The 24,772-nt window shown below is 43.7% G+C and overlaps 1 protein-coding gene across 4 annotated transcripts in view; it reads left to right on the top strand.

Moving 5' to 3' along the window:
* Positions 1-24,772, top strand: part of OS9 (OS9 endoplasmic reticulum lectin) — a 310,804-nt gene that overhangs the window by 267,918 nt on the left and 18,114 nt on the right. For 3 of the 4 annotated variants that reach the window (XM_086966442.1, XM_086966460.1, XM_086966451.1), the window contains 2 exons: positions 7,844-8,011; positions 9,253-9,365. In XM_086966442.1, coding sequence (XP_086822568.1) covers positions 7,844-8,011; positions 9,253-9,365 — 281 coding nt within the window. The remainder of the gene's footprint in view (positions 1-7,843; positions 8,012-9,252; positions 9,366-24,772) is intronic. The other variant, XM_086966467.1, reaches the window with a different exon arrangement.

Genomic DNA, 24,772 nt, shown 5'->3' with positions numbered 1-24,772 from the left:
TGCAAGGAATTCGCACATCACAACAGTCCATCTACCTGGTTATCAAAATACGAAGCAGAATTTCTTAGAGCAATTTAAGAGAGTCTTAATGAGTGTTAAACAACAACAATGTAGTACTTGATGTCTTTTGAGAATGGATATATCCAGAAATAAATGTACCTGCAAATGTAGAAAACATGAAAAAGTCTGTTATACATCCAGGTGTTACCAACCAACAATCTGGAAAATGCTTTTTTGATCAGTTGGTTGAAGAGGTTTGCTTAAGCGTTTCCTCTAATCCTGCTAATTCCAAAAGAAGCCATCAAGCCAATGAGAGACAGAGTTCTCACGCAATGGTGAATGACCGATCTACGCATACTGGATCTTCTGTTCAAGTTTAATGGCTACATTCGGCTTCCCAACATTCCAACACCGAACTTGACAATTTGACTCCTGAATTCTTGCAATAAGGTAATTAAAATCTGCAAGGTTGCATGAGCATATTAAAAGGAGCAAGAAGTCCATGCACCCGAACATCCTGTACTTCAAATGGAAGAAATTCTGCATCTGGAGTATTAAGAAAAACATTGAACAAAACACATCAGGAGTAAGGGGTACTTCCGTTTCTTCTTGATGTGTGTAAAACTGAACTGCCTTTGCTTCAATGAAGGTACATCTTTCAGCCATTACAGGCTATGAAAAAAACCCTTCACAAATGTTTCTATCCTAGTCATAAAAAACTTCTTACAAGATACTAAGAATGTTTTCCGTCCCTTCGGATGACCTCATCCACCTTGGAAGCTTTATATGGTCCTTAATATGACCACCTTTGGAGCCTCTCCGTAACGTTAGCTTACAAATTACTTCATGAAACAACTTTTTAGGTAGCTATAACCGCCGTCTGTAGGTTTAGTAAAATTCAGGCCCTAAATAGTGAAGAACCGTCTACATTTTGCACAAAGTTACAGTTGTGATAAGGACCCATGGTTCCTCCTAAAAGTTCTTTTGGATTTTCATGTAAACCAAAGTGTTTCCCTTCTTTCTTATCCCTCTTCTCCAGCCGAAAGGGCTTTACATTCTCTGGACTTTAAGAGAGTTCTAAAACTGTATCTTAGGACCTTAGACAGACTAACCCCCTATTTGTCTATTTTAGACCTGTACATATGGGATTGTCCACTTCAAAACCGTCTATTTCTAGGTGAATTGTTATCTGTATTCTGCTCTGATATAGCAGTGCCGGTAAGATCTTGTGTGGGAGGCCCCAAGCCCATTAAAGCAAGAGGTAGGGCCACTACTGTAATATTGTTAAGGAATGTATCTATTGCTGACATATGTAAAGTGGCTATTTACTTTTACAGAACATTATTCTCTCAACACAAATCCCATAACAAATGCCGAAGTGGGTCAGGCTAAGGAATTTATTTGGTTAGTGTAGCGTTGGTTCTTTCTATTTTCCTCTTTCTTTGCATTTTTACAGATTTGCTATTGTATTCAGTGCTTATGACTAATAATGAAAATCCCCTGGAGGGGAAGGAATAGTTACTTCTCTGCAATCCTAGTTTTCCTCCTGGGGATCATCGTTATAGTCCTTTCAACCCTCCCTCTTTCCAAGAGAAATGGAAAAGCAGAGAAATTAGCTTCATATGTCCCATGATCCTTGATCACCATAAAAGGAAAACTGGCTTCTCTGTCTCGAAGGACCCTGTTGGGATACTGGTGGTAGGTTATTTCTTAAAGGAGCAGTGGCACTTATCAAACAATATACACGGGGGGAGAGAGAGACAGACCGAGAGATGGAGAGAGACAGAGAGGGGTGTGTACACAAATACACAAACTAATAAGTGCTCCAGGATCCTGCATGTGAGCGGTACAATTCAGAGCTTAATGAAGATTCACTTGGAGGAAAACTGGGATACAGGTAAGTAGTTCTTCTTCGGAGGGAAAAACACTCTTGGGCTGCCTTATTCCCAGATGGAGGAGAGTGTTGAGGTGGGCCCAGAAGAGGGGCGTTTTCATGTTTAAGAACTATTGGTTAGATGGAGAAGGTTTCTAGTTTGATCTCAGGAGAGGAAATTTTCTTCTTGGTTTGCAGGTCTCAATCTAGCATGACAACAAGGCAATCTTAGGAGAGGGAGCCTCTTTTTAATGATTTTTGCTTATAGCCCTGGTCTCATGGTGGGCATGATGATTCTTTGAACTCTCCCTCCCTGCTGGATAGGGATTGTGGATTGAGGGGAACCCATTTTACAGGTGAGGCCAGAAATTAACATACTCTCCTCCTATTACAGAAATAGGGGAGCTTGCACCAAATAAATATCATGAGGGCAAATAATTATAATGAGGACCAAGGGCACCCACCATTAATGTCACAGCTATGACATTCACGGTGGACTTTCAAAGTCCTGCTCCTCCATATCAGGGGTATCTTAGGTGTTTCATATGGTGTCAGCTACAATATTTTGTAAACTTTTTAACTCGGTCAATCTTTAAACTCTAGTTATTAAGCATCCAGTACCTTGCCAGAGAGCCAATAGATTAAATGATTGTGGAAAGTCACATCCACGCATTCCTCCACCCTGAAAAAATTATTATGATGCGCCCCGGCTCTTGGAAGAGATAGCATTCTGAAAGCAGTAGCAGATTGTGATTTCATCTGAGGGCTCCTGAGCTTTGAAGTACCTGTTGCATTTTGAAACATTAATTCATGATAAACAAACTCTTCCAGCAAGTAAGGCGTTTGCAGTTTCCACAACAGCTGCACTGTGCTGTGGCTTCAGACCAGAGGTCTCCACCCTTTTCTGTAAAGAGTGCTACTTCTCATCAGTGAAAATTGTTGTGAGCCACTGAAGGCCAAGTTACTCGCAAATTACCAGACACCCCTTCGCCCAGCTTCATTGCCTTTAAACCTATGGTTTGAACAAAATACTGTGACTAGGGGTACTATGATAGGGCTGCCATGTGTGTCAGTCTGGTGCATGGTCTGTGAGGATTATGAACATGTGTGTGAATGAATGGGATATATGTGTATGGGTGACTTAGAGCCTGTCACATGTACTTGTAGCACATAACATACCTTTCACCATATGTGGCACCGTTACATGTACAACACAAACATACAACCACTTTGTTCCAAATGGGAGAAATTTTAAGTGCAAAAAAATGTTCTACAGAAAATCTTCCTAGTAAAGAACCTTTTTCTGCACTTGAAATTTCTCTTATTTAAAAACAATTGCTGTATTTTTCAGTTATAAATATGGCAACATGTCTGCCAGCCACTTGAAGCAAGATGTCTGCTGTGTGTAAATGAGACACTTTGAAGGGAGAAAATTCTACTGAAGAGAGTAACGCTGTTTATGTGCATGATATTAAACAATCATTTTTATTTTCTCCCATGTCAAAGCGTCTTTAGAAACAGCAGCCATATTACTCTCAGTTGCCTGTACACATGGTGCCATATTTATAACAGGAAAATACAGGAACAACATTCTAACAGAAGCTTGCCAAAGGTGCCATGCAACGTGTGGCACATTTCAGGCAATATTGTATTTTTTTAGTCAACAGCTCTTTCCATGCGGATTTGTATGAGGCCGCCGTTAACCCCTCCCACGCTGGTGACGGGACCGCTCCGTCACGCCCCTCGGGTGGGCTGTGCTGGTGACGGAACGGTTCCGTCACGGCCCGCTCGCCGCGCCTGCGCGGCTTGTTCTATTGAGCAGGCGGGGCAGTGACGGAACCGTTCTGTCACAAGCACAGCTCACCCGAGGGGCGTGACGGAGCAGTTCAGTCACCAGCGTGGGAGCGCCGCGTGCCCCCCCGCCCCTTAGCGCTGCGTTAGGGTTAAAATACTAAAAGTGAAACTAAAAAGCCCAGAATCCGAAGTGCTGTTGACTCAACTTCCAGTAATGGCCGTAGGTGCCCCACTTAAGTAGCTACTTGGCTGCTATGTCATGAACGCGGACTGTACAGTTTCTATCTAAACGGTGATGGTGCTCGTTTTGAGTGTACCGGAAACAGTTAAAATGCAGTTCTTCTTTTCTTTTTTTTTTTGTTGCATATTTATATAGTGCGAACTCGACCCAAAAATATTGGAGCGCTTTACATGAGCACCGTATTTACATTACACATTCAGGCATAGGGCGATTAAGTGATTTGCCCAGAATCATAGGATGTGGACGCGACCCCGAGGCTCGAACCCTAGTTTCCAGCACCAAAGTCGGCAGTCTAGCAAAATGTTGGCTGTCTTATATGCCGCAACCAAAAATGTATTCTTTCTGTGTTGGCTGCTTGTCCCTGTTTGGGTTCTGAAAATTCGTTCACCCCAAACATAATTCACATTGAATGTCGAAAATAACTGAATGACTGTATTCGTTTCACCACCAGGTGGCAGTATCAGTTTTCTAACGAACTCTTTCATTCCTTCGATTTCGTCGATCTGGAAAAGTGGTTTCTCATATTCACATTAAATAACGCGCTCATGCTTCTACTGAATCATTTCATCTTAATATTTGTTAATTCCACATATGTTCTCTTCGCAAACAAAGGCTGTCTGTCACGTTAATACGGTTAGTGCGCCAATGCCTTTGTCCTTTAGAGCCTATAGGTAAGTTCATGAATTTTACTTTGTGGTCATAGTGTCCTAATTCATGGTGGTATGAAGAAGCCACGCATGCGATTATACTGCATGCCTTAACAACGCAGTCTTTACCACGACCGTGCCTTTACCACATCCACGTCTTTACCACGCATAACTTAACAACTAATTTTGTTGTAAAGGCATGATTCGTAAAGGCATATGCGTAGTAAAGATTACACCGAGCTCTAAAACTTGGCCACCAGCCCTGAAAACGACCCTGCCCCAGCCCTAAAAACTACCCCAACCCCCCCCCCCCCCCCGCTCCCCAACCAAAGAGCCCTAAGACCCAGCCTAAAAACGACCCCGACCCCAGCTCTTCTCGCCAAGCCGTGGCCCAATCCTTCCTGTTCCTTGCATTCTCCCTGCCCATTCTCTCTGATCTAGAGCACTGACTGCCTTTACCACGATTTGCAATAGGGCGCGCTGTAAATGCAGTTTCCCCACTGGTCAGCAACAAAATAAATGGTGTCTCTATATTGCGCGCGCACACTACAAATTGAATTGTGTCTTTGGGCTTGACTAAAAGTGTTTAAATCCCAACTGAATGGCATTCATTTTATAAAATTTGTAGGAGTGAAAGGATAAGTAGGTGGTGCCTGATGTTAAACCTGTGACCTGCGGGTGCTCAGCCAGGCTCTGAGCTGTCTTACTGGTTATAAAACTGTCCGGATGCATATCACAATATGTTTGCATGCTTAATTATTCACTTTAATACGTTTTCCCTTAAATTGGCATCGTAGATCATTCTAATTAAGTTCTGTTTGCATTTATTTCTTGTTTTTCTTAAAATGTAACCTAATAAAACATTTCTAATCAGAACTAAAAAAAGAACAATGCTTAGTTATTTCGGGAGCCTTTTCACAAACTACATTTTGTATGACTGAAAGTAGTATTACTTTATTGCTACTCGTGCTACAAAACTATGTATGGGCTGAAACCTCTTCCGCACCTCCACCGTCTTTTTTGTGCATAGATCTCTGCACACAAAAGTTTACTTCTCAGAAGTAAATGTGAGAGGGGAAAGGAGGAGTGGCTGAAAAATTGAGAATATTTACTTCTAAATAGGAGGGGTTTAGGGAGTAACCTGTTAATGCAAACACACACCCATAAAGGGTTGGACCAATGTTATTCACAAACTACACTTCCAAAGTTACTAGGGCCCTAAAAGAGTCAAAACAGGTGTAAAATGTACTCCATCCCCGGCTTAGTGTAAGTCAGATACCACATGGCCACTCATGAAAAAGAGAGGCAGGTAAATAAAATAACACGCCATAGAAATAATGGTAAATTAATTCAATAATTTCGACATGTAATGTTTGTGTGATTGTCTGTTAAATTATATATAAATATTACATTATTTTATTATTTTAATATTTAACAAATGAGATAAACATTAAATGTTTAAACGTTTATTTTTTTTAATTGAAACTAAAAATCACTTAACATTTAACAAAATATACTATATATTAAATACAAATAAAAATGTTAGTGAGGGTGAGATTTTAATTAATCTTTAAATACTATTTATAGATTAAATGTATTTACATAAATTAATAAACAGTTCATCTAACGAGTTAATGTGGTGTTCCTTTTTATTTTATTAGTTCTAGGTTAAAACTACATATTTAAGATTAATCTACCTTTATATCTAACATTAAAATATTTGGAATTTTTAAAAAGAATAATAAATGTTAGTCATTTTCCTTGTACTTTCCCATAGGGAAAGGTCCATTATGGTGTCAGATCGCCACCTAAGTTTTGTATAGTTATTAGTTGTAGCTTTGCACTCGTAAGTCCGGTTGTGGGAGATTCCGCCCCTGATTAGAGAGGGTGGATACATGTATGTTTACAATGGTGATAATGAAAAAAGTGTAGATTTACACATAGGTGGAGTAGTAAATATACATGTGAGTAAATATACAAATATATATTTACTTTTGGTAATAGGCTCTTATGGTTTAACGACTTAACTAACAATTTCCATTGACCAGAAAATGGTAGCATCAGTTGATGCATTACCCAGTTCTCCTTATCTTTTTTCAGAACAATTTACAGTTGCCTTGTACTACAGGTTGATAGTTCCCCTGTAAGCTGTTATTACTTCTCACTGGAGACCTCAAAGTCGTTTTTAAAACTTATGTCATAAATGGACCCCTTGTGAGCTGAAGAGAGTATCTCTTCTACTCATACACACTGCAGTAACTCAGACTTTAAAATCGGTTTTGCTAGTGCCCAGAGGTCTCCATTTGGTCCATTTCATAAGTGTAACATGATGTTATTGAGCCTGAAATGCTGATTACTCGCAATTATGTGAAAATAGGATAAAAAAATCATGCTCTGTTTATTGCAAACCACTTTGTAAAAATAAAGTAGTTATTCAAATGCATTGTCAGTGTGTTTCAGACGCTACCTGATTTTCATTTGAACCACAGTTTCCCTTTTTATTTTTTTCCTTATTCCTCTGCTTTAGCAAAACACTCCTTGAACAACGTAAAATCTTAAGTATTTTTATATTCGATCCTTTCATTTGAGAGTCTTGTCATTTTTATGGCTTGGCGTTCTAATATTAAGATGAAATATACTTCTCAGTGTGTTTGAGAGTTATTGCACCATATTCCTTGTTATGTAAAGTCTAACTTCAATATACATTCCACAGAAGGGAGACCAAGAATTGGTCAACATCCACCCTTACAGAATTTTGTGTAGCCCCTGTTTGGAGTTCAGCCTGCCCTCTCTTGAGAGCTGTACTGACTAGATCATGTATTCAAAGCAGGTAATGGAGTGTATGTGCCTGCTCTCAAAATCGTTTCAATAGTCCATTTTCTGAGACACTTCTCCCAGGGTGTTTTTTGCCATTAGGACCCTATGGCATTATCTCCACACACAGTATCCGGTTCAGAGCAATAAAAAGTTACTTTTCTGTCACAGCTTTTTAAAACAAATGTTTTTAACCACTAACTGTTTAGTTGGATGTGAAGGCCCCAAACTGCCCTCATTCTCGTGAGGAGCCTTGTCATCACCTTGTTGAATAAAGAAAAGTAATACTGCTCCTGGAGGATTAGTTTGTCCAAGGCTTGCTATGTGATGATACTCAACCCTCCCTTCGCGCATTGCATGGTTATGTTGATGGCATTGATTTTCATCCTGTGTTCTTGCTATAATTCGAGTTGTGGGTGTAGCGTTTTAGACCTGGGCACAGTATGGCCGTCTCATCACTGTCTGTCGCCGCAGATGAAGACTCGGATGCCCGCGTCAAAGTCCGGGTAACGAAGGTGAAGCCGGGCAGCCATCTGCAGAAGGAGATGAACGTTCGGGAGATGAGCCATGAAAACCCCCAGCTCAGGCACATTGAAAACGTGGTGAAAGACCTGCTAGAGAAGGAAGGACTCAAGGCAGAAGGTACCCACATCCTCTGGTGCAGGTGGCCCCACACGCTTCTGCTTGAACGGAGAACTAAAATAGGCCCGCTGCGCCTTCATGCTTTTGGGGTATCATGATAGTGGCTGAAAGGGAACCAACATATATAAATTGAGCATCTTTCTTCGCTTTGCTTGCTTTGTTTTCTACTGTGGTTGTAGTGGCCTTTCCTGGTAATCTTCCCAACTCTTGGACTAGTCTGGTGAATGAGTTTGTGTCGGTAACAGTAGCTGTACACGCCTGTTTCTGACACAGAGTGAGAGTTGAGCATAGGGAGCACATTTGACATACTTCCATTCGCCTGTCTCTTGAGACGAGCAACAGAGCTTCTTCCACTTGCTTTTACTGGTCAGTATTTACCAAAAGCTGAAGTGGTGACATGCCCTATTCTTCATAGGGCCCAGGTTGCCATTGATCGGTCCTTTATTTCAGTAGCCATATGATTTGGCGGTCTTCCGTCCGTTGTATTCAAATTCTCGTATTTGGTTCCCTTATTGCCGGTCTCTTTGTAAGAGGCATGGCTTTAAGGAACATGGAGTTACAGCACATTTAGTGACTTGTAATAGTCATTGGGGGATGCTGGCACTGGTGAGCAGCGTGGAAAGATGTAATAGGTGGGCAGTAAGAGAAGCTAGAACAATGCAGTGTTTCAGAGGCTGTCTGGCGCTTCAACGAGTGCGTGAAAGCGTTGTGAGAAGCCTGCACTGAGAGAAAGGATTGAAAATGCCATCTATGGACCTTAAGTTGCCACTTGATGCAGCTGAAGCGCCAACACTGGTGAGCAGTGTGAGGAGCTCGCACAGGAGAACATGTGTGAAGTTGGTGGACTGTGCAAAAATCTGGTGGGCATGGTAGGGAGCTATACGTAATATACAACCCGGGCAAGGTTGTCTGGCTGCCTCAGGTCTCAAAGTATGCTTTGGGGAAGCCATCTTTGCCACGGCCAGTCAGAAAGCTTCTTACAAGTCAGTGGGCTTTTTTCTATATTTAAGCAGACCTTGCAAGTAAAGCATCTTTTTCACATTTGCCATTCTCCAAAGCCTTCCTTGGCCAGTCAAGTTGTCACCTAATTTAGACAATACTCTGACAGTTTCCCACCTCTTTTTTTCCATTCTAACTCCATGGCCGACCGATCTCCACTTTATGTGAATTATTACACTGCATTGATTCTTATTACCCTAACTATAGTCTGTCTGTCTTTCTTTTTCTTTCGGCGCATGCAGGGAAAATCGAAATCAAGATTCTAACAACAGGGGCATTTAGTGACGATGACGAGACACACTGGTTGTCAGACGAGGACACTAAAAGCTTGAAAGACATCTTTTTTAATATTTTGGTAAGTATGCTTTAAAAAACCTTAATATTGTTTTTTGAGCAGTGGCATCTTGTGATAACAACTGGTCCAGGGGCCTGAAAACTGATTTCACAGTTATGTTTAAATAAATTACATTGTTTATCATAGAGGGAAACTTTGCATTATATAATGAAGATCTTAAGGCTACTTGAGTGTTGTTAGGGATACTTTGAATCAATATCAGAGAGATATTTTCTGTTGTATGCCTCACCTTTTGGTAACATTTCTAGTGGCCAAGGAAGGGATGTGATAAGCTGAAGATTGTGCTTCTGAGCCATATGCAGGTACTTTGAAACAACTATTCCACAAAGACTACAAACCATCAAACTATTTTATTGCACATTTTTGATGAACTCTTTAAGGGTGATATTGTCCCTCTGAAATCTACCAGTGCTCAAGTGCGTGTATACCGCGCAGTGTTGGCACTTTACTAGGTAAATTGTATATTGATTATTTGATAGACTAGAATGGTCAAAGGAAATTGTGAGCCAGATTTGGAAACCATGGACACTGTAGAGGGCAGTTGGTAAACGCAAGTTTTTTTTGTGTTTTGTTTTGCGGAGTAAGAACCTCCGGAGTTTACCCACAGTATATCTAAGTCTTTAAAAGCATTCAACAGACTAAGCATTCACAGTAACCAACCTGCATAGCTTTCTGCCTTATGTTTTTCCAGCTTCTCTATTTGAAGTTTGAAAACCACTCTTGCTTTGGACTTAGATGCATGAAAGTAGCTCACAGTGGTGATGATTTCACTTTAATCTAAATGTTACTCTAAACAGTGCTGGAAGGACAAGACAGAGTACAAGAAGCCGAAGTGGGCAAAAAGGTTTTATTTATGACATGGTGCCTCTTAAATACAACATGGTTCTCAGAGGACGATTAGTCCACGTTATAAATTGTGGCGTCTGACCATAGGCTATCATCTTTCAGTACATTAACTTTATTGAGATGTACTAGCTACTGTAAGCTCGCACACATACTAGATAAACGTTTGAGAGGTTGATTTAGCCAGAATGTTATTTTTCAGTTTGAGAAAGATCACTGTAAATCACATGGTTCTCAATGTGTGTTTATATATATATATATATATTTCTCTGCTCTTAGGTTGCTGTGCTGGCATGTTTCCTTTAATTTAGTTGTGATGTCGCTTAAATATGTTTTGTGACTCAACAAGAGCATTTGTCTGGAAGCGCAGAATTACCTTGGAGACTCTGTTATGGAGGGGTACATGGCTTAAAGAGATAGGAAAGTTACGAGCATTTGGGGCTTGGGACTTGATTGGAATCTCCATTATTGGGGATATCCCGGAACGTGAAAAGCTTAAGCCCCTGACAAAATTTTGTAGAGAATACAACCTACACTGGTCCCAGTTACCTAAATATGCACAACTGAGACATGCCTGGCTAGCAGAGGAGTTGATAGGCACTGAGATACCAGAGTATACACCACTAGAAGGGATTTTGTTACAAGAAGAGATGACAAAGAGAGCAATTTTCCTTACTTATAATATATTGATTTGCTAGGGACAGCTAGCCGCAGATTCTTTACCTTTAAATTTCCCAGGGATCAGGCTGGATCCGGAAGGCTTTTGCTCAAGTAATACCCTTGCACGCGGATAGGTGTCCTCGGTCGGCTCCAAATGACAACATCCGCACCATAAGTGAAATCTGCGTCACCTATATAGGTGCCGCCTCTTTCCATGTCTGCTAGCGCAGATCCATGAAGAGAGCTACCCTCTGCCACTTTTTGAAAGGTTTTATTTACACTGTCGACAGTTTTTGTTGTGTAGGTTTTTTCCAAACATGTTGAGGAAAACTTTTCGATTCAAACTGTGTGGTGCCTGCCATCATGCCATGTCGGTGAGGGATCCACACTTTAGTGGGCTCTGGTGCCTGGAGCACAAGTACAACTCAAAGTTGTGCTCCGACGGCTGGGCCATATCTCCAAAAGCTTTGAGGGAGCAGTCCCTAAAGCTACTTTGGGCTAGGCACCACACTGTTTGCCCTGGAGGTCTCGTTCTCGGTCAAGAGAAAGGTCCAGGCACCACTCCGGGAGTACTAAGTTTCCGTCCTCCCACTCAGTCGTCGAGTCGATCAGGTAAGAGGCATAAGAAACACAAGAAGCCAAAGCGTGCTTCAACTTCTGCCCATTTAAAGACCTGAGGAGAACAACGAGAAGATTAGAGGTACCAATGACAGGCAAGTAATCCCTGTTCCTGTACTTGCGGGTTTAATTTCTATGAAATATTCCTGGAACCCATGTAACCTATTCCAAAGAAGGAAGCACGTCTACACATGTTTTTGTATATCGAGTAATTAGAATTATTGTTTAAGTTAAAGTTACTCTAGAAGTGGAAAATGAATATTCTGTAAATATGATATATGATATATGTGAGCTATGATGAAGTTCAAAACTGAAAATTTGAACAAAACTCATTGGCTGGATGGTTTCTGTATAATTGTGCATTATTTGTGATGACGCTTATATATAAATAAGACAGAAGGGAAGAAAAGAAATAAAAAGAATATTTACAATGACCGTCTGAATGAGGAGATTTCTTTCCCAGTGCACCATTCCATTTTTTTTTTTTTTTTTTACTTGCCATCTGTCGGCCGACTTGACGGAGTAGTGTCGATGCACTAGGCCTTGTTCTGCTGAACCTGTGGATGGGTTGGCTCCGTGCTTCCCTGTCTTCCATGAGATGGAGCAAACCCTCCCACCTTAAAGAATTGTATGACACCTTGGGCCTCCCAGTGGTCACCCATCCCCCTGTCTGCCTTTCTCCCCTTTCATGGCCACAGAAGTGGCTTTCAGCCATGCCAGCCATATCCCAGCCACTAGACTGCACAAGTTTAGCAACCTCTGGGCGGTCATGGGCACAGCTCCATCTGAACCCGTGGGTCAGGCCGCCAGAGATTGGGTCAGTCCTCTCCTCCCCCTGCAGCCTTCAAATTGTCCTAGTCCGGTCCTTTAAGGTCATGAGTGACCAATTGGTGACAGAATCGGCAATCACCTCCCTCTCGCAAAGCATCACATCGAACAGGTGAGTTCTTCAGATCGCTCGAAGAGACTTCTCCCTCCCCTTCAAGAATACACTGCACCTCCCTCCATGCCTCCAACTTACAACCAGCTGACTGAGGACCACCGGAACTTGCTTCAGGAGAAAGTCGGGGCTCTCTTGGCCAAGGGAGCCATACCGAGGGGTGCATAGTCAGAAGTAGGCTGTGGTTGCTATTCACGCTAGTCTCTGGCCCTGAAAAAGTATAAGGATCTTTGTCTTATCGTAGATCTTCAAATCCTCAACTACTTCCTCAAAAAGAAAAAGTTCAAGATGCTCACTCTGGCTCAGGTCTTGTGTGCCCTGGACCCCGAAGACTTCATGGTAGCGTTGAATTTGCAGGAGGCCTATTTTCACATTCCCTTCCTACCTACGTTTCACGGTAGGCCACCAGGACTTTCAGATCACAGTGCTCCCCTTCTGCCTTAGCAGAACCCCTCAGGTGTTTACCAAGGTAATGGCGGTGGTCGCAGCTAATCTGCACAGATCAGTGGTGCCAGTCTTGCCCTATCTTAACGATTTGCTGTTGAAGGTGAGCTCGCCCCAGTCTGTTGCTGGGGCTCTCTATCAACGTGCCAAAGTCACTCCTGACTCCCTCTCAGATGCTCCCTTTCATCTGAGCTGTTCCAGACACAATGTATTTTCTTGCCTATCCCCGTGCGGCGTGGCCAGAATAATCAAACTATGATACTGATGTTTAATCCTCTATCCTGTATTTCGGTGAGACTGACTCTTAGGCTGCTGGACCTCATGGCCTTCTGCATCCTGATAGCAACACATGGCATATGTGTGCTTTGCAGTGGGACCTGAAGTTACAGTGGGCGCAGCATATGGGGAATCTCTCCGACATGGTCCAGATCTCTGAGGGAACCGCACAGAACCTGCAGTGGTGGTTGACCAACCACAATTAGGTCAGAGGCACCCCCCCTCTCCCTCCACCAACCAGATCACACAGATGTGTCACTCCTGGGTTGGGGCAGCCATTTGGGAGAGGTGGAGATCAGAGGATTCTGGTCTCCAGCAGACTCCAGACTTCAGATCAGCTTGTTGATGCTTCGAGCAATTCGCTTGGCATTGAAAGCTTTTCTTCCTTCATTAAGGAAAAGCTGGTTCAGGTGTTCACTGGCACACAACCGCAATGTGGTACTGCAACAAACCGGGCAGGGTGGGGTCATGAACCCTTTGTCAAGAGGCCCAACGTCTCTGGACATGGCTGGAACACCTGGCAGGTTCTCTGAATGCCTAGGTGGACAAACTCAGATGTTGATACTTAGCAGATCACAAATGGCGTCTCTATTCAGAGGTGGCTCTTGGTCTCTTTCAAAAATGGGGAGAACCTTGGTTAGATCTGTTTGCCTCAGCCAAAAAGCAAAGTGTCAGCAGTTTTGCACGCTAGAGTTCCCAAGGCAGCACTTGCTCTGCGACGCTTTTCGTCTTGAGTGGTACTCAGGACTACTACACACCTTTCCGCTAATACCGCTCCTGTCCAGAGTGCTCCAGGAGATCAGGAGCGACCAGACGCAAGTCATTCTTGTGGCTCCGACTGAACACGGAGGGTCTGGTATCCTGAGTATCTCCAACTGAGCATCGATCCTCCAATCAGGCTGCCCCTTCAGGAGAATCTTTTGTTGCAGAAGCGGGGGAGGATTGTCCACCAGCACCTGTCAACTCTTAACCTTCTTGCGTGGATACTGAGCATGTCATTTGATAGCATTCAACCTTCCTCCTAAAGTCTGTAATGTTATTTTGACAGCCAATTGTCCCTCTGCCAAGACTGTGTATCCCTGACAGTGGAAAACATTTGTAAAATATTGTACACAAAGGTCTATTGATCCTCTTTTTGCTCCTCAAGTCCTTTTCTTTATTTTGACCCTTGCCCATCAAGACTCTGCTCAGTGCACTCTTAAAGGGTACCTTTCAGCCTTGTTTGTTTTATTGAAGCTGCCAGATCAACCCTCTTTATTTAAATACCCTATTATAAATAGATTTCTTAAGGGGCTTGTACATACGTTCCCACCAGGCCCATTCTTCATGCCTCAGTGGGACCTTAATTTGGTTCTCACCTTCCTGATGTGTGCTCCATCCGAACCTCTGCACAACTGCCCCCTCCAGCTGAGTACCATCAAAACTGCCTTTTTAGTGGCAATGACTTCTGCCAGGAATGCGAGCGAATTGCAGGCTCTGCCATCCAAGCCTCTTTACCTGACCTTCCCTGGTAAGGTGGTGCTTCGCACTAGGGCCTCCTAACGAAAGTGGTAACACCATTCCACATGGGGAAATCAGTCACCTCACCCACTTTCTATGCTCCTCAACACCCCTCGAAAGAGGGAGCATCTCCACGCCTAGACCCAAAAAGAGCACATTGTTCTACCTTGACAGCTAGAGAGTTCCAGGAGCACGACCAACTCTTCATGAGGTACTTTGGATCAAAGTAAGGTTGTGCGGTGCAGAAGAAGACTATCTCACAATGGGTCGTCCTCTGCATCAAAAGGTGCTATGCTCTGGCCAAAAATAACCCTCCCCAAGGCTTTAATGTTTCGTGGAAATTTGTCGAGATTGTACTGAATTTTTTCTCTTGGTTTTTTACAGCTTCGGAAGGTGTGTAATTGTCCTCTCTACAACTGTTGTTAATGTTTGAATAATTATATGGTTGTAACGGAAAACAAAATAAAAAGACATTTCACAAAATATATTTGTATGTTTTGTGACTTATCTAAACACAAATAATGGCCTTGAGTGACCAAAGAGTATTTCAGAGGTTGGCATAATTCCATCTTCACACGGAGGTGAGATTGTGACGATAATCTTTTATAACCATTGTTGGGATCCCTGGGATTACTATTTGTTTCTGGTAGAGAGGGCTCATATAACAAACTGCATGGTCTTTTGTGAGGCTCTTTGATAGTGGCTTAGGGTTTGGGCGTGCACTACTTCTATTTTTCCGGAGTTTTTATGGTGTTTCCGTGCTGCCTAGGAATCACTCCCCGCATGGAGTGTAATCATTGAATCTGGTAGGTTGCAGTCCTCTCAAATGTAGGACTGTCTCCCAGGGCACTGGGTATGTGCTGTGATATCCAGCTGTGTTTCAATAAATCAAATTATGTTCAATGTTTGCTTCGAAATTTCATTTATTCTTTCAATATCTTCTTAGTTGAATGTTCAAATCACATTAACTTTTCTGTTATCCCATCCTGACAAAACTTTTTTGTTATGCATCACAACCAATCTTCTTTCCAATGCATTTCGGCGACATTTTCGCCTTCGTCAGGAAAATGTTCTAAAATATAAACATACCGTATATGCCACTTAATATCAAGCAGTGTCCATGGTTCACTTATAAACATTTTCTACATACTCATTCTGTGCTGTATAGTAAGTTCTGTCTATATTCGTTCTTAGCTATGTTCAAGATTATCAATATATTGACTTCTCACATATAACTATGTTTTCTGTTTGTTAAACTGCATTATAATCGTTAATAGCAATCATTATTAAGGTGTGGTTACATCCATAATCGATCTACGCTCCATGCTTTCTGTGTACTATATCTATGGCACAATACACAACATATCTATATCAGTGTTTATCTATGCTGCGTGCTTTCGGCTCTCATTCCATGTAACGCGTTATGTTAGTAATATGTGAATGGTTATCGAGAAACATTAACCGCTAAGTTTCCCTCCCGCCTTCGGTGCTAGCTAGCGTTTCTATGATTCCCGGCTCACCTCCACTACGAGCGTTCTCTCTAGATGCACCTCTCAGTGTTTTCGATGCGGTGTTTGTACAACGCGCATTTTCCGCGACTCCTTCTATTTCTGTTCTACGTAGCGTGTGCATGCGCGGTTTCTACCTTTTTTTGTATTGAATGAGCTTTATGGATGTGTGACGCTTAATTCACGATCTAACATGACTACTCTTACTGGATCTGAGCTGGTGTTGTGTGTCATAAACTACACGGCTTCTCTGATGTAACTATATTAAATATGGTCCGTTCTATGTGACTGGTAATTTGAGCTATGAATGTTAATTCGAGCTATGAATGTATTGTCTGAACACCTCCGGTGCATGACTCCTATGATACAAATACGTTAAGCTACATCATTTCTGTGTGAAAAACATTTCTCATTTCATGTGTTACATGAGTTACAAATAACAAGTAAATTCGACCCTCTCATTTAAACCGTTCGGCTTCAACGAGTTTAAAAAATAGATCCAATGATTTTCTCTCTTTAATAAAATTTTTCTTCTTGCCGGTGCCTTCTTTTTTCTGAACTTCCTCCAAGATACAGGCACTTAGTTGCCTGAAGTGATGTTTAGCTTCATGAAAATGAACCGCTACCGTCGATTTTGAGGCCATTGTTCGTATGTTGCTCTTGTGTTCGTTTAATCGTATTTTCAATTTTCTTTCTGTGTGACCAACATATACTGAGCCACACTGGCATTTCAACATATACACTACATTTGTTGTATCACATGTTGCATTAACTTTTAAATTGATCTTGTGTCCTTTCATGGGGTGTGTAATCTGGTTACCTCTGATGAGGTTATTGCAATTATTGCAATTTAGACACGGTGTAGGACCCCGATATGTATATTTTGCGATGCCCTCCTTTGGTTGCCTCAAAAGTTCACCCAAGTTTTTAGCTCTAGTATAAGCAAACAAAGGTTCAGTGGTGAATATACCCTTGAATTCGTGTTCCAATTTTAGTATGGACCAATGTTTTTTGATAATAGACTTAAATTGGATGCTCATGTTAGAATATTTACTAACGCATGTTATTCGCTATTCCGTTTGAGGAGTTCTGGCACTTAATAATTCTTCTCGACTTTTGGTGTTAGTTCCGTTTAGTGCCTGCTCTATGATATTGTCTGGATATCCTCTCTCATGAAATCGTCTTGCCATACTCGTCCTTTGATGATGCTGTTGGTCGGATTCCGAGACTACTCTTTTCACCCTAAGAAATTGTGAGTAGGGGAGATGTTTCTTCAACGATGGAGGATGATAACTTTCGTATCTCAAAGATTGTTCCTATCTGTTTGTTTTCTGTAGAGGTTAGTTGCAAATTCTTCGTTGGTTTTGGTGATCTCTACATCCAGAAATTGAATGCTGTCTTCCTTAATTTGCCACGTAAATTGGATCCTGTTGTCTATTGTGTTTAACATTTCCACTTCATTAGATAGAGATTCTTTGATAGTGACCACTCATGATGGGCATGCTTTTCTGCCAGACTATCCAATCAGTTTTGTTGGACTGCCGTTAGTTAGTACAGCCTTGTACACACTAACAAACAATACTCTGCTGTTCAAACGTTGCCTGAATGAACCTGTGTCACTAACATTCCTTCTAATGCATATCCTTTTGCAAAAGTCTTCCCACACAGTCCCGGGCAGCTCTTGATAAATCCAGGGTGTGGTCTGCCAGTTCCTTAATCCTTCTTGACAGGTGAATGTTTGTGGTGAGACATTCTTAATCTGTGTGGAGTCATCTGGGGGTATATGGCACATGTTGGGATCTGAAACTCCATCCGTAGTAAGTCACTTTGCCTGAAACTTCAGTCCAGTAGTGAATGACAATTTAGAGTTAAATGTTACCCCAAAGTCTTACAGCTCTGCCTTACTTTCTGGAGCCTCGCTGGGACCAGGCTGTCTGGGGCCTCCATTCCAAAAGTGACTGCCGGCTCCCAATCCAGTGCACCACTCCTCCTTGTAGACTCTCTCACGTTTTCCCTTATAGTGTTTCCATTGTCTTTTGTAAGTGTGCAGAATCCAGTTGGAAAAAGTCAACAGTATCATTGTTAGTCCATGAAATGTAATCATATTCCTTTAACAATTTATAAAAGCCATGGACCTGAATCATCTGCAGTGGATTGCTGTACCTATCGCACTTTGGCCTACTGCAGAGAGGTATACTATAGTGGGCTATTCCAGAAATGTAAGCCCATTCCAGCGTTATAACAAGGAATTGGGCCTTTAATGGGTGGTATAACCCACTATGATGTACTGTTAGGCTATTAGAACATTGTGGGCCATGAGGTCGGAGCACTCGAATTAGAATAAAAGCTTCCTAGGAGAGGCAGGGGGATTATAAACCCTCACACCACGAGTCTTTAGGGATTTCCCAGCTTGTACTGTGTGTGCCTGGCTGTTACTGGCTCTTGCACACACAGCAAGAGCCAGGGCCGGACTGGGAACCACAACCGCCCCTGGCAAAGTGCTCGGCCGCCCCCCCCCCCCCCTCCCCTCTCGCGTGGGGGGTTGGAAGTGCCGCCGAACGCTTTGCCGAGGCTGGTTTTCGGCCGATTTTGTTGCAGGGCCGATTTTGCAGCTATGCTGCAAAAACTGCCCCATAACAAAAACGGTCCCCAGGGGCCCAAAACCGGCCCCCACCCGTGTGGCGCACCGGGGGATCGCCCGGTGCCTGCTATGGCCAGTCCGGCCCTGGCAAGAGCTGTGAAAGTTAATGCAGCAGTCAGCCATTTGCTCCTTGCTCTCTGCTAAACTCTTCTCATTTGAGAAAGCCGAGGGAGAGGAGAGTTGAGCAGATGTCACCCCTTCCTCCTTCCAGCGGCGGTGCGTCCATTGGGGCGTTGCCCCACTAATGCAAAGTATGCCCCGCTAATGCAAAGTGATACTCCTGTACGTCTGGCTGACTTAGAGGTGTATTACTTGAAGTTCGTGCCGGGCGGTCACTGACGATCACCCGGCGACGCCCGAGCAGTCATCAGGACAAGGGGGGGGTGGTGACGTTGGGTGTAGCGCACTTAGTGCGCATGCTCAGTTCTGGGCTGGTCATTTTTCTGACCAGCCCAAGGCACACATGCGCATTAGCCTGCAGATTAGAAGAGCGGGGGTTGCTTCATGGCGCAGCTCCCGGTCCCCTAATGGGCGGGTGTGTACCCCTGCCCAAGCCAATCCTGGCGCTGCTGGGGAGCGTCTGGATTGGCTTAGTCACAGCGAGGCACGGGATTTGGGAAGCGTAAGCGTTAACTGTAGTCCGTAGTCGGACACTCGGACTGCGACACGACGACACGTCCACGACACACACCTCGTGTTCTGGTGCGAGGGCCGAGGCTGCCTGCTACTACAGCTTATCGTGCATGGCTCCGGTAGAGAAGAGACTCACTGCTGGCTGGACGAGACTTCACCCCATAATAAAGTAAGTACTTCCAAAGTGAGCTGATGCTTGATGACGAGAAATATACTTATGTACCTTTCACCCGCGCCACCAGGCTGATTGTTGTAAGTAATAGTACATTTTAAATTACTTACAGCAATCAGCTTGGTGGCACGGGTGGAAGGAAATGCTCATGTTAAACGTTGCTCGGCGCTCTCTAAAGTGCACAATCAAAGCGCCGGCCATTAATATACTCTTTTCATGGAAAAGAGTATATTAATGGCCAGCACTTTTATAGTGCACATTAGAGAGCTGAGAAACGTTATGCCAACAACCAGGCTTGTTGAAAAGAGTGGCCGGCGCTGTGATTATGCACTTTAGAGGGCGCCGAGCAACGTTAACATGAGCGTTTTGTTAATGTTGCTCGGCGCTCTCTAAAGTGCACAATCCAAGCGCCGAGCATTAATATACTCTTTTCTCCCTCCCGTGCGCCCCGGAAGTGAAAGGGTAGAATGTGAACTGTGAATCGCAGAATGCACTGCTGTCTTCCATATCAAAACAAGGGGACAGACAAGTCTCTGATCCAAAGTAACCATGAATTCAGCTCGTTTGAATTTCCTGCATTCAGTCCATCTTGAAATGGGTTGCTTTGACCCTTTTAATTGCCCTTTCCAGGTCCAGCACAGGCCTTATGCTCCGTGACACCTTCTTCACGTATAAGATGATTATTTAAACACCGCTGTGTGCAACTGAAAGAATTGTTTTATTATGAAACAGGAGCTTTTCACTTTGTTCTTTGTTTTTGAGGGGACAGCAGAATGGATAAACCTTAAATCTAGAGCATTGGAGGGTAATCCAATGCTACACCTTCCTGTATATATAATTCCCACCCGTGAAACGATAACCCCCCTGGCTTTCAGAAAGTTTAATCTATAACATCCCTCTGAATAGGTAGTCTACGCCCCTGCAGTCCACAATGAGATTGCTCTGGTCCTGTGGAGGGAAGAGCTAACTCTTGGCCCGTGAACCTGATCTACAAACAACTTTCGTCTCGAACCGGAAGGTTGATGTAAAACCCCTTAGACAAGTTCTTCGGGGAAGTCACTGCTATTTTAACCCTCTTACCCCTCTGTATTTGGCATTGATCTTGTCATGCACTGGAAGAACCAAATCTGGAGACTGCACACTTTGGGTAAAGATTACAGAATTCCAGCCCCCTTCCCGGCTCCCTATCCATGAAGCTCAAATTCTATCTGTAATGGCCCTAGATAGGTCCGCCTCCTCTGAGGGCCCAGATACCTAGCTGCTTGTTATCCATGCAGGTTCTAGGTATGACCAGCTAGATCAGATGGTGTCATGTTTAGTTACTGCATGTCTTCTGTTCCACAATTTTCTATTTGTGTTTTCTGCTGTATTCTGTATTCCTTCCTCCCACACCTTCATCGCCCCACACACTCCCTTGTGTTGCTCCCCCCCACCTGTGCCCCTTGTTGCTTCCACACCACGCTCCTGCATAGCTGCCAAGGTTTCAGATTGCCATGTGTGACATTTTCATAATTTCAGTGAAATTATGAGTGACATTTTAACAACTATGAGTGACACTTTGTTGTGAGCAAAAATCAAACAATGAAGACGAGGGAAACATATAGGGGCACGGCAGGCAGCTAGGAATAAAGCAAATGTTAGCAGCCATAGCAAGTTACCAAAATCAGGCACACTTACTTCATTTCACACATCATGCAAACATTGTACATCAGGCCCAACCTCTTTCCTGCAATGCTTTCTTTGACATATCAATTTGCTAATGGTAAATGAGTAAATGTGCAGTTTAATTTGTAGTATTAGTTATAACTTTCTAACAGAAATAAGAAAGTGGAAAATGTATAGTTCTTGCCAAGATGTGAGATTTTTAACAAACCTTCACAAAGGCTCTGAAAAATCTCTTTACATCCTCCGGCATGGCTGCATGGATCAGTATCACACATAACTGACTGGCACATTCCTGCTTGTAACACGGCAGCAGGCCGCTGAAGACGATCATAATGACCATGCTATTAATGTAAAAGAGTTTTATTGAGCAGAGAGATATCATTATGAATTCACTTACTTTAGCGAGGCTGGCGAGTAATTCATTAACGGGCGCCTCAAGGTCACAATGACTACCGCGGTAAACACAGCAGTCGGGCATGCTTCTGGGGTCAGCGCAGAAGTGAAGTGCAATGGTGGTGTGTTCTCTGGGCTGCTGAGAAACCACTCCAGCGTTGACCAGCACGGTCAGTGTGGTTCATTCAGCAGCCGGTGGATCGTCAGGTCTGCTCGCTCGATCGGCCTTTAATTTACAGTGACACATGCAGGAGCAGCTGTCATTGCCAATACAGGCAGCCTGAAACTTTGTCATCATGAACTAGCGTGCAGCTGCCAGTCGCAGCAGTAAGAAGTCTGTGGCCTTGGCTCTTTAAGTAAACGTGCTCCGCTCTGACTCAGAGTCATGGGGGTCACTGACTGAATGACTCCCCGCCGGGATCTTTCAGGCCGCCCACGCGGTTTTATTTATTGCAGCCGGTGCTCACCTAGCTGTGCACGAAGACAGTACAGCACTGCACCAGCCACGACCAACGGCGAGGACTCCCATTCGATTTAAGTGGCCCGCCTTTACTTCCAGTACTTCCTTCGGACGTGACGGCAAGTAAGCGTCACATCGGGATTATAGTCACTTTGGCGCCCTGTGAGTAAACCTGGCTTTGTCAGCCAGTTATCGTGCTGAGAGGGCTTCCCTGCCCCCCTAATTAACTTCTAACAGTGCGTGTCTATCAAATTTAAGGGCGGGGGCAGGAAATTACAGCGCAAGCCTGGAGCCAGCACCGAGGATTGTAACGTTACATTGTAGCTGCGCTCTCACTCTGCCCGGCACGAGCTGAGAGCAGCGATTAGAACCTACATGATTAGAATAAACTAGAGCAGCTGCTGCCCTGGTTGCAGCACGCTCTCAGACGGGGCTCTGAGCAGCAGAAGCCGTGCACAGGAGCCGCCGGTGGAGTGAGCGCCAAAATGCATGACAATGCATTTCAGTGCGGTGATGCGGAACACCGCACTGAAATGCGTGAGTGTCACACGTGATGCGTGATACTTGACAGGACTGCTCCTGTTGCTTATCCAGTCCTCCGTGATTGTCAACCCTACCCCAGTGTTGCCTCGTCCCCCCCCCCCCTCCCTTCCACTACTTTTATTACCGTTCTTGAGTGTGGGTCGGGGCTTATGGCGCACTCCCTCTCCTTCACTAATGGTAATCAATAGAATATTACACTCTGGGCATCAGCATATATGGTTGACGTCATGGTATATTTTCATTTGTATTTATTTCAAACTTATATTTGGCCAAAATAAGGCAAAGAGTATATCAATTGCCGGTGCTTTGATTGTGCACTTTAGAGAGCGCAGAGCAACGTTAACATGAGCAATTCAATAACTCATTAAATGCAACACAATAACGTTTTTGCAATGCTCTTCTGTTATAGCAGTGTACAACAAGCACGCATCCATGTCACCTGCTGTGTCAATTTAAAAGATATAGGGCCAGATGTAGGTAGACATTTACCGGTCGGTAACGGCCGAATTCGGCCGTTACCGACCGGTAAATGCAATTTGAGATGTAGGGCCCTGTATTTTACAGAATCGGTAAATTTACAGATCGGTAAATTTACCGATTCTGTAAAATACCGAATCGGTATTTTTTCCGATTCGGTAAAATTGATATGTAGGTGGGACTCTTCTGAGTCCCACAAGCATTACAGAATCGGTATTTTACCATCAAATACTATTTGATGGTAAAATACCGATTCTGGTGTGCATGCACACCTGTGCCATATGACAGGCAGACCTGCCCCTAGGGCTTGTATGCCTGCCACATGGCACCCAATCCTGTTTAGGGGGTGCCAGGGGGTGTCAAAGTGACACCCCCTGCACCCTTGTGAAATTCGGTATTTACCGATTCGGTATTAACCGAATCGGTAAATACCGAATTTTACCGATTCGGTAAAAGGGAACATCTGGATTCCCTACATACCAACCCCTCACATTTACCGAATCTCAATTACCGAATCGGTAAAATTCGGTAATTTTCGGTAATTAAGATTCGGTAAATGTTACTTACCTACATCTGGCCCATGGTCCCCATAGACAATACCGTTACTTTGTATTTTCCCAAAGGTGTTTGTTTCATTTTACTTTTAGTTTCGAACAGTTATTTGGAGCAGTGCTGTTAGGTGTTTGCTTTTGACTTTCTTCAAGTTGGCAATATTCGAATTGATATTCACTAGGAGCTGACCCATTTCTCCTCCTTCATGATTCTCCACTGTACCGTGACCCTTCTGCTCAACAGTGCTATCCATCACCTTGTCAGTCCTCTCTGTTTCCACTCATCATTCCGTCCCCCTCCCTGGACCCTGCAATACTTGACATATCATACTGATTACCTGAGGGAAATCTATGCTTGCCACTTCCGGCACCAAATGGTTACGTTTGTACATCTTCTCCAGTGGTCTGTGGCGTTGACCCACTAATGCACATGGCCCCAAAGTGTCAATGAGTCATTGCTTTTGTCAGAGAGATCCTTTTGTTACTTGCAGTTTGTAAGTTAAAATGCTAACCTAGAACAGTGAGCTATTAACTGTCATCTAATATAATAACTGCACTTTCACAATTGCTTTATTAACCTTACTGCTTTCTCAAATTTGCTTGAAAATTCACCACGTTCGCTCGCTGGCTACGGTGCTCTATGAAATTCATTTTCTGCCACACCATTTACAAATGTCACCGGCCGCCACTGCCTCCTTCCAAGGCTACTGTGACACAGCGCAACATCTGTGAGCAACGGGAGGAGGGACACGGCCGTAGCTACTGGGGGCCCAGCGGTGCCAGGCCAGCCTATATTTGACTGTAGCCCCACCAAACATTACAGGTTATGCTTTGGGTCAGTTCCTCCTTCCACATTCCTAATATGCTCAGGCTCCGCACACCAGATTGCTCTCTGTGAGTGCTGCTGGGGGGAGGGGGGAGGTTGCTGTAGACTGCCACTCATGCACTGTTGTGATTGCACATTTTCAAACTTTCCATTTAGGCCGGGCCCCTAGAATGAAAATACATTAACAAGAGAGGCAGTGGAGGGCCTGTGGCAGGGGGCGTGCCCCCCCTGACTGACCTGGCACTTGCTTGACTCTG

This window comes from Lissotriton vulgaris, chromosome 1_1 (genome assembly GCF_964263255.1).
Source record: "Lissotriton vulgaris chromosome 1_1, aLisVul1.2, whole genome shotgun sequence".
Taxonomy (NCBI): Eukaryota; Metazoa; Chordata; class Amphibia; order Caudata; family Salamandridae; genus Lissotriton; species Lissotriton vulgaris.
Note: the sequence above shows the minus strand (reverse complement) of the source record. Positions and strands in the feature narration are given on the sequence as shown.